We start from the raw sequence: 11,195 nt of genomic DNA, 5'->3' as shown, positions 1-11,195 counted from the left end.
CCAACACGTCACCTTTAGTGATCCCTCCTGACAGCTCCTATCATCCCCATACAAGACATCCCTGCCCCCCCTCACACGTCAGATCACATGTATTGATCCCTCCTCACAGCTCCTGCCACTCCCCCTCCATGCCTCACACATCACCTTTACTGCCCCCCCCATCCCCCCACAAAGGTCACTTTACTGATCCCCCCTCACAGCTCCTAACACTCCCCCATTCATGGCACCTTTTTTCCCCACACAGGTCACCTTTTCTGATCCCCTTCACAGCTCCTAACACTCCTCCCCCCCTCACCCTTACCCGTGGCGTCCTAACCCCCACTACCCCCTCTATATCTCTGCATCCCCTTATCGGTGTCACAGACACGTCTATTGTCCCCTCTCCTGTGTCCCTGCCCCCACTATATGCCTGCAGCCCCCTCCTATATGCCCTTGCCTACTCCTCTGCACCCCCCCCTCTGTGCCCCATATCCTATATGGCCCTTTCTCCTCTGTGTCCCTGCCCCCACTACCTACTCTATACCTCTGCACGCCCCTCACCTGTGTCCATGTCTCCTCTTTGCCCCTGCCCCTACTACCTACACTAAACCCCTACACCCCCCTCTCCTCTGTGACTGTCTCTACTACCCCTCTATACACCTGTACCCCCCTCTCCTCTGTGTCCCTGCCCCCACTACCTCCTCTATATTCCTGCACCCCCCTCTCCTCTGTGCTCCTACCTTTACTGCCTACTCCTCTGCGCCCCTGCTCCTCTATGGCCCCCTCTCCTCTGTATCCTTGCACCCACTACCTCCTCTATATGCCTGCTCCCTCCTCTAGACTGTGTCTCTGCCCTTAATGCTTACTCCTATGCAGCCCCCCCTCCTCTATGCCCCTCGCCTCTTTGCCCCTGCACCCACCTCTCCTCTTTGCCCCTGCCCCCACTACCCCTCTGTATCCCTGCACCCTTAACCCTGTCCCCCCTACCCCCTCTATACCCCTGCACCTCTTCTTTGCCCATGCCACCTCTGTGCCCCTGCCCCCACTACCTCCTCCATACTCCTGCACCCCCTTACTCTGTGCCCCTGCTGACACTACCTCATACCGCAACACCCCCCTTTCCTCTGTGCCCCGGTCATTAGCTCCTCTATACTCCTGCACACCCCATTCTTTGTACCTCTGCCCCTACTACCCCTCTATACCCTACACCCCCCTCTGCTCTGTGCTCCTGCTCCCACTTCTCTCTCTATACCTGCACCCCCCTCTCCTGTCCCCCTGCCTCATCTATGCCCCCTCCTGTGCCCCTGCCCCTACTATACCACTGCACCCCCCTTGCCTTTCCATCCAATCACAGCCCAAATCCTTTCTACTCGCCTACTCCCTGGCTGCATTCTTCCTCTGAGCTGTACCCCTCACAGTAGTGATCAAAGGACACTCCTGTACTGCTCACCTGACATTTTTAATGTGGCATACACAGTTTGATAGCAAATTCACTCGGTGAGTGGAGCTCATCACAATGCGAGTTCTGCTCGCAGGGAATAATGCACACTGACTAAAGCTGTGATTCCGATCAGGCATCAGAGAGTGAAGGCTGCACTTTTTGTAGTAAATTACAATCAAATAGTAGCTCAGCCTTAAGTATAGTGCCATAACCTGTTAAAAGTGCTAAACTGTTCAAATATATTAGCTGCAGCACCAGAAAGCAGCATAAGGAACTAGAAGGGGTGGTTACTGTGTCTGTGTGCAGCACATTATGAAGTATACAGCGGGCAATGTTAGCACTGTAATGTAAATGGCAGCATGAGGTATATAGTGGCCATATGGCAGTACTGTGAGACAGCCATATATTTGCAAGTCTTTAAAAACTCTATCAACATTTTTCATTATAGCAAAGTTTTACTCCTCCCCAGAGTCGGATTAAGGTTTTGGGGGGGCCAGGAACACTTAAGATAGGGGGGCCCTAAAGGCTAAAATTAAAATCATAACGTCATCAATCATTAGAGAATTATGGTACAATCAGGTGGTAAAAAAGATTCTCTTAAAAGGAATATTTACATAAAACAGTTTTATTCCTTGTATGGTCCTGATGACGGAGCGGACACTCAGAAACGATGTTCTTTAATACAAGTTATTTCTGCATTTAATATGACTCCAAGAGCGCCACACACACACACACACACACCCATATATATACATATATATATATATATATATATATATATATATATATATATATGTTTATGTATATTTCATATATGCAATAAGCAAACACTTAAGCTTGCACACTACTGCACCCAATGTGATAGGCAAGATACCAAAGCAAAGTTAGTACTTTTTTTTTTTTTTTTTTTGTAAAGCCATTCAACCAGATTAACTTTATATTTCCACAGTGGTTTTATTTAAAAAAAATGGCACAAAATGAGAGAATATAGGACTACACAAAATAAAAAAGGCTTTGCAGCAGAGGAAAACCAGCTGAACAGCTGCTATCAAATGGCTTAAGAAACCGCTGTCATAACAAATTAAATTACAAGTTATCAATTCAATACATAATGATAGCAGAAGCTAACATGGTCATACTACCCAGCACACACAGGTTGTGTCCGATCTCCATTCAGACACACAAGGTAGAGCTTCATTCAAGAAAAAAAAAAAAAAAGTAGTTGTGTTTGTGTGTACGAGATAGATAGATATATATATATATATATATCTATATTATATACACACACCCCTCAACTACTCTTAACAGTATTGCTTTCTTCGCATAGAATGGGAATCTCCTGTTGTGACACTTACAATATGTTCATACAGAATCTAACCTTCAAAAAATTGCATACTTATTAGCAGCATTATTTTCACAGAATCAGCTATGTGTAAAGAGGGAGAAAAAACCATAACAGTAGTTCTTTTAACATGGCCTTCAAGACAAAGTTCTGCTTCTATGCACATTAGACTGGCTATGGCGCAGAACTTGGTAAAAATAGGTTTTAAGAAGAATACGTGGAGGACACTTACATAGGTATAATGTTACTATGAAGTACAAAAAGCTCTCCAACAGCTCCAAGTGCACCAGATCATTCATTTTAAGATTTCTCCAGCTGACATATGTGCACAACAGTGGATCAAAGCAAAAACAAATGTAGGTTATTGTTTGAACTCTTAAAATAGATAGCTTTAACAGAAATGTTGCTACTTTATAAATACACAAAGGACACATCCATGTGCACATAAATGCCGGCTAATGAAGTTATCTTCTATATCTGCCTCTATCGCCTCTATCTCCTCTATCCCGGTCACGCAATCTCTCTCTGTCCCGATCTCTGTCACGGTCGCGTCCTCTGTCTCGCCGGTTGTCTCTGGGCCGTTCTCGTTCACGTTCTCTCTCCCTCTCCCTAGGACGGCTTCTTCTGCCACTGACAACAGCTTGAGTGCGCCTAAGGAAGTCATCCACCCTCATATCGTAGTCATGCTATACAAAGGAAACATCTGATTAGAAGCTTAACAAAAGACATGTCTTGAAATAAGCAGATCAGTATATGTAGCAGAACTATAAATGTGGGACTTAAAAAATAAACAACCATATAAATAATGTTTACTGAACTCCTGATATTCTGGTTTCCATGTTTAGGGGGATTTTCATTGCTGGATTAATGCCGCAATGGTGATATGACTGGCTATGGGTTGGCACAAAAGTCTAGGAATAATTTTGGTATTGCAGGCTCATTGACTTATACCCCAAACTGAATATCCCAGGTTAATGCACGTGAACATGCATCAACCAGGGAATATTGTCAGTGTAAATGGATCCACCCAGGTCCAGGGGATCTAAATTGGGAAGCTTGTGGGTTGGCCACATGTCGTTCCAGTGTCACCCTGCAGTGTAAACACGATCTGATTGGCCGGCTCGAGTGGCGCTTGGAGTTATATCATCTCCAAACATGCACTGCAACGCAACACCGGAAAAGCCGGTTCACTGCAGACCCGGCTCCGGTGTGGTCGACTTCAGTGATGCATGGAGATGACATCTGTGAACAGTGCCAGCACTGGGCTATGCTGTGTAAAAGGGGTCTGATCAGGGTTGGAAATTCGAAACTTTGGTATAAAAGGGGTTTAATAGTGCTGAAGTGGATTAAGCATGCAAAGCACATTGAAAATAAGGTACATAGTGGGATCATTGATATCAATGCCAGCAAACCACTTCCATTCACAGACTGCAACATACGACACTACAACGTTCCAAGAACACAACAGCTGAATTGGCAATGAGCTATAATAAGCATAAAATAAAAAACAGAGCTGAGAACTTCACATAGAGTGCAGATGTTTTTTTTTAACCACTTAACTGCCAATTGAAAAAAAAGGGAGGGAAAAAAGCGCCTCAGACTGCCATTCACACAGTGTCCTGGGGCACGATGTTGTCAGTAATGTCACTGGTCACAGACCACAACATCACTGCCTGGGGTTTGGAGGAGGAGGGAGACTCGTTCTGCATGTATTTTGGTACTCTAGTAGATATTGAAGATTCATGATAACTTACAACCCGTTTATCCCGATATCGTGTGTCGTGCTGAACTGGATGATGACCTGAAAACTGTGGATGTGCTTGAGGGGGAGGGGCATGATGCTGATAATATGGGTGATGTGGAGGCTGTTCCATTGCAGGGTACGGAGGCTGAGGGGAGAGGAAAAAAAAAAAAAGAACAAAGTATGAGAGTTGACTGTGATTTTTTTTTTAAAGGTTTCTGCATCTAGTTATATGTGCTTTGTATATAGTGAAATAATATTCCATGATAAAAGTGCCTGTAGCATAATATATTCAACTAAACAAAATTACAGACATGTTACCAAACAGTCTTTTCTTTAACAAAATTGTCTAAAATGAACATTTGAATGAAATAGACAGCAAATTTATTAACACCTAATTCTAAAATATATAAAAATCAATGAATACAAGTTGTGTTAACTGTCACAGCCATTTGCACTGTAGACACGAGTGATGTCAGTGGGGCCGGCTTCATGGGAACGCCTCCGTCTGGTAGGCACGCCCACCAAAAGGGGCGTGCTGTCAGTCACCATCGACAGCACGCCCCCTTTGGTGCGAGACCCGGAGCGACAGCTTGGCTGTCGCAGTCCGGGTCTCGCGCATGCGCACGACGGAGCTCCCTCCATCGTGCGCATGCGCAGTGGGGAACATCGACCCACTGCCGCTTGTGAGTGGGTCTGAATGACCCCCTTTGTTCCGTCTGCCGGTGAATAATTACACAAAACTTGCACTGTAAGCATTATGGGAAAAGTTGATCCAACCAAAGTTACAGCAAATATGTAGAAAAAAAAAGCCAAATTATAAAGTTTGTACTTCAACTTAGTACTATTTAAGTCAATATTTCTTTTTACTGTACTCTTTATAGTCTCAACCTGAATATACAATGCTTGCTCAACCCAACATCATCTTCTAAATCCAATTTCAAAAGAACGAACCAGCAGCTGCTGTTGTGTAACCCAAAACCCAACATGCCTGGCAGTCTCTATGTGGTGATGCGTTACCTCTGGCCTAGCTTGTAATTTAGCATCTCCATCATCTTTTACTTAGATCTTTAGCCCTTCTCCCAGTCTAGGTTATTTTAACATTGCACCGCAGATGCTCTACAGAAACCAATGTATTTGTGAAAGAGTACAAAACATTTAATTATACATGTTTGGATACATATGAGAGTAGTAAAGAAAAATGTAAAAAGGACACAAACCATTCCCTGCCATGGAGGTGGTGGTCCCATGTTATGGAACTCTCTCACATAGTCGTTGTAGGACTAAAAAGAAAAAAAATATATATATCACTTTAATAAAGGCCAATACCATGAAACTGTTCAAATAGCACATACAATAACTCAATTTGGGTGTTGCCTGGTTTGATTTAAATTATTTGTGCCGTGCACAGGCTCGTGCATTCTTGCCTTTAAAGTTGTGAATAAAAATGTAATTTGTACTAGTCTTAAATCCTTACTTCTGAATTTATTTGGGACACTGGAGCCATAGGGCATAAAGGAATCAACCTGAAAGCAACAACCTGTGTAGCTACTGCGCAAGGTGGATGGTAATAATTATTGTCAATACAGATAGTAACTTGTATGTGTGCTCTCTGTTCAAATGAATGGAAGACTGGATCAATAAAATATTCTATTTAATAATAGCACATAAATATCACAATACAATCGCTAGTCTCCAGATAACAATGAATCTAATAAAGGCAATAACAACTGGGTAAAAGAGTGCTGGCGTCCCAGCTACTGGTATAAAATACAAGCATTTACTTGGTGTCTTGGTAACCAATATAGAGTGCTGTAAGCGTGGCCACGCTAATATACATACGGTCCCATGGAGATGTTCACAATCATATCAACATAAAATTCAAATGGATATAGATCTCACGGGATGCAGTGGTATCAGTATGATGTACACATCGAAGGCACTAAATGAAATGCTCTTCTAATCTTCTGGTGATGGCTGCAAATTCAATCAGCATATACCGCTGTGGAAAAGCATGCAGGGCTTGCTGGGCGTTAAGTCCTCCAGTGACTCCTGCCCCAGACGCGTGCAGCAACGTAGCGGCTCCGGCCGCTGGATACTTCCAAACAAGGTGTGCACTGAAGGTCAGCTGATCGGCACTTCCCGCTGTGCGTTTGGCGGGTAGGGCTTGCTGGGCAATTTGTCCTCCAGCAGCTCCTGACCCAAGCACGCCTGTGTTGGGGCAAAGCCAATATGTGGCTAAATGGTCAGCAAGTCTTGCTGGGCAAATGCTAACTTGAGCGGCTGTAGCAGTAAAGTAGTGTGTCAATCCGCCTGGTAGGCACTTGGTGGCTCTGGTCAACGCGTTTCGTCCTATATCAAATTAGGACTTTTTCTGCACATGCGCAGACACCCCACCATTGGATTTGTATGGAAATCATCGGGTTTGCGTAGAAATCTGAATCAAGACTCATTTGTCCTTAGAGACCAGAAAATATTCAGCAAAAAAAAAAAACAACACCCTACTTCTTCTAAAGAAAGAAGATGGCCTAAAGCCAGAACATCCTCACTTGAGTGCAAGATGGGCTTCTTAGGCTGAAAATGCGCCATATTGTCCCAGAAAATTATAAATGAAGTAATGCACGACAGATCCCCTTGTTCCAAAAATCTTCTAGAGATGTGTCCGCATTCACCTACCCTCAAATCATGCCAAATAGCCCTTATACGAGGTGTGTATTCAATAACAAGACTGATAATATAATCAAACAAATTATAGCAAAAACATTTTAAAATTGTACCCCTTCTATGTTTCATCACGTGTTTTTGATGTGCAAGGTCTTTCAGAACGTTCATCTTCGACATCCTCATGACCGCTACTAAATCCTTTGTGCCACTCAAACACACTTGCACGGGACATATAATCTGCCTGGAAGCCTAGGGTCACATTTTTTTCAATTTAAGTAAAAATGTTAAGTTAACACGTTGCTCTACTTTTGAACGTAACATTTTTACAATGCACAGGAAAACAAAACACGACTTCTTCGAACACTGTGGTAGCAAACTATCTGTGCGAGAGGGGTGAAACATGCAAAACTGTTTTGGGATAGTCCAAGGTCAATGTTCCCCTACTCCCATTTAACTCATGCAGTATGGTAAGTACAGTCCCATTATTTAATAGCCAAGTGTTGTACGCGCCACTGACTTTTTGACTAAACCACAGAATTCGTCTTGCCACAGACTTTCATGCTGGACAATCCTGCATGTCCGACCGAGCAATATTTAACCCTCGGTCTCCCGCACACACGCTACAATTATCGGGGCGATCCGCCGATATCAGGCGGATCGCCCCAATAATTGTAGCGTGTATGGCCAGCATTAGTCATATTACTAAAGCAACAAGATTACAATGCATGGGTACACTGGACACTGGCATTGCATGCAGTTACTGTGCACAGATGCTAATCTGTGCAAATAGAGACAGAGGCCATGCATCTTTGGTATAAAGCCATAGATTAAGCAAAATTTCTAGTACTTTATAAGCAACTTTGCAAGAGACTATGATGTGAATAAGATGCTAAATTTAAGGGAAAGGTACTAAATTTCAGAAATCACTACCTGTGGTAAAAAGGGAAGGTGTCTGAGAACACATCTGTAGATGTAGATCTAGCCAATAGAAAGGTAGTCTTAAATGTAAGAAACTTTAACTGCACCGACATGAAAAGTTCAGAGGAAGGATTATGTAAGCTTAAATCTAAGTGCATGCCCCAAGTAATTTATGGGGGTTGCACATCCTACAAAATAAAAAAGTCCGTACATCCAACAAAAGTGCATGCTTATTTTGATAACTGACAAAATACTTGACATTTTAAAGAAGTCACTTCACTTTCAAGACACTCGCAAGTCCAAATGAAACAAGTAGCAGTCTTGTTTTACTCACACTAGATCTGAAGTTTTAAGCCAGGTACACACTAGAACGATATCAGCACGATTTGTCAAAGTGTTACCACAATTGCGCAGTCCCGCACGTCATATATGACATCCTCTGGTTGGCTGTGCTGCATGGTTATTCAGAAGATATCGTGAACGATGTGGTGCACATCTTGTAGTGTGCACAGACAACCAGGCGATATGTTCTGATTTGGCCTCCGAAGAGGTCACCTCTTGCCACTCCCAGCCAGTGATCTTAAAGATGATTGTTTTAGCATGTACAGGAACAACGATCATATGTGCGTATCTGTAACGTACTTGGAAAGCATGTACTCATCCTTCTCCAAACCATTTAAAAGGACAGAGCCCCCCCCCAGCCAGATTTGGGTGTTGAAAGACTAATTATGGGAAAAAATATACGATATTCGGACAGAGAAATTATTTGAGCAGAATGCATACTACTTCTGCTTTTCCAGAAGTGGATTATTCTTCCAAAAAGAATAAAGACTAAATAGCCTGCCTCAGTGTAGATCTTTGTTTTGTATCCAGGAAGTACAGTGGTGAAAAAATGTACTGATGGGTTGCATCATAGATGAAGTCCGACTATAATTCCTCTCTCAAAATGAGAAACAAAATTAAGGAATTATAGACGGGAGCATTAACGGTCCACTGTGGCTAACTAATAATGTTATCCAGTTCATGGCTGAACAAGACATAGGAAGGGACTCGAGTTCTCTAACCAGGTATTAAGCCAGACTGTACATCGTGCCACGTCACTGGAGCTGAAAATGTTTCAGACGTGAAACTAGTTGCTTCTAAAAGATTTCAGCATGCAAAGAATGAATGACCTTTAAAACTGATAGCTCTTGATTCTGAGATATTGCTCATTTATAATGCTGTAGGGGTACTTTTTTTTAAATACTAGGGAATTTTGGCATCTAGAGAATTGTGTGTGGTGATGTGACATTGTTCATCCAGAAACGCTTGGGGGGGGGGCTTGGATAGAGACGGACGGGGCTTAATGACACGTTTCTACATGAATCGCGTCATTTAGCCCACCCCTAATTAAATTTAAGCCAATCACGGCAAATTTACAGTGAAGGGGTGGGGCTAAATGACATGACTAGTCAGGCCCCATCCCCGTCACAGCCCATCTGCTTGTCCTCCTCAGGCTTCTCCCGGGGAGGACAAGCTAATGGTAGGCAAGTATGCTTTAAAAGGTGTTGTGCATGGTTTCTTGAGTAACATAAAAGCTGGAAACTATGTGGAGATTGTAAACAACCTTCTAGAAAAGTATCAGCAATTAGGCTGCAACATGTCACTCAAAACACACTCTCTCAACTCTCATCTGAACTTCTTCCCTGACATCTGCAGTACAGTGAGTGACAAGCACGACGAGAGATTCCATATTTCAGCAATGGAAGGATGATATCAGGGTAGGTGACGCTTCTATGCATGCTGACTACTGTTGGACAGTGACGAGAGGTGCCCCAGCTACAAGCAAAGACAAAGCACTCTTATAAATAGGCCAATATTTCAGATGGTATTTCGGTTGCTGTATGATTCATTTTTTGTTCTTATTTGCAACGGAATCGAAACTATTTAAGCTGTATCAATAAATATCACATTTTTAAAAGCTTTTCACTATGACTTATAACTAAGGTAGTGTAGCTCGAAAACTAGAGCTAAGAAAAACATTCTGAACTCATATTCGTTTTTCCTCAAATTAGTTAAGTATGGCTACATCAGATGCCTCCCAGATGTGATCATACAAAGTCAGTAACACAGACCTTGGGACTACCAGACTGCAAAAACTGCTCTAAATACTCCAGGAAAAATGAGTCTTAGATGCTCTAGCAACATAAAGGTTTCAAAATGCATTCAAAATTCCATGTGCCATCTTTAAGAGTAGAAGAAGGGAATTTGAATAGTAGTGATCTATGACCAGGACCCTATGGGGGAATCCACCTTTTGAGGAGACTCCCACAATAGGACTTCCTAGTGAGGATAAAGGACCTGTAGTCTGCATGAAACTTGGAACTTCTTGTCAGGTTTGGCCCACAACTCACAAAAGCAAATTTAGCTGATGATGAGCGTAAGGAATATAAATTCGGTTTCTTGCTAAAAAAAAAAAAAAAGTAGTAAAGTTTGGCATAACAGGCTTCTCACCATTATGAATAGCTAATAGGCTGCTGTCCCACCCGCACAATCTTATGTACCCCAGCTTCCCAGAGGAGTCCAGGTCCAAACTATCAACCACATCAGCTGCCTCCTGAGAGGAAAAGACAACCTGATCCCTCCAAGGACTCTGGCGATTACAGCTGTAGGGGTAGATTCTATATGCCTCACACACAGTGTCCTTTCCGGACTGTTCACTAGGCAATTTGTCTGACTATCAATCAAAAGAAAGAGATCAAGGCTCCACAAAACAGTGTAAAGTGCCAGTCACCGCCATCTACAATCCCAGCATGTCTCTACTGGATGAAGGAGAAATGACAAATTCTCACTGCAACTTTACTGCTGCGAGATAGAAAGAAGCAGCAACTGTGGGTCTCTGTGTCTGGCAGCTTAGTTTGGCTGTCTTCTTAGGAAAAAGTCCACAAAGGACAGACAGTAGACAAATCCCACCTAGACTCAGTATTAACTTGGTTTTCGTAGACAACCATCACCTATATGTCCAGTAGTGCTTAGTGAAGTGCAGATATGGTGTCTAGCCCCTGCCATCTGATTGCATTACTCCATCTATGCAAGCCCCTTCTGCAACTTTAGAAAGCCTCTACCCCAGT

At 43.0% G+C, this 11,195-nt stretch overlaps 1 protein-coding gene across 3 annotated transcripts in view; it reads right to left on the bottom strand.

Annotated features, from left to right (window-relative positions):
- Positions 1-2,029: 2,029 nt before the first annotated feature.
- Positions 2,030-11,195, bottom strand: part of YTHDC1 (YTH N6-methyladenosine RNA binding protein C1) — a 62,852-nt gene continuing 53,686 nt past the window's right edge. For all 3 annotated transcript variants that reach the window (XM_088456424.1, XM_088456425.1, XM_088456426.1), the window contains 3 exons: positions 5,724-5,786; positions 4,517-4,651; positions 2,030-3,448 (listed from right to left, as the gene is read on the bottom strand). In XM_088456424.1, coding sequence (XP_088312550.1) covers positions 3,227-3,448; positions 4,517-4,651; positions 5,724-5,786 — 420 coding nt within the window. In that variant the 3' untranslated portion in view covers positions 2,030-3,226. The remainder of the gene's footprint in view (positions 3,449-4,516; positions 4,652-5,723; positions 5,787-11,195) is intronic.

The sequence above is a fragment of the Taudactylus pleione genome, unplaced genomic scaffold (assembly GCF_031769625.1).
Source record: "Taudactylus pleione unplaced genomic scaffold, aTauple2 ptg000703l, whole genome shotgun sequence".
Lineage (NCBI taxonomy): Eukaryota > Metazoa > Chordata > Amphibia > Anura > Myobatrachidae > Taudactylus > Taudactylus pleione.
The sequence above is the reverse complement of the archived record's forward strand: the minus strand, read 5'-3'. Positions and strand labels throughout refer to the sequence as shown.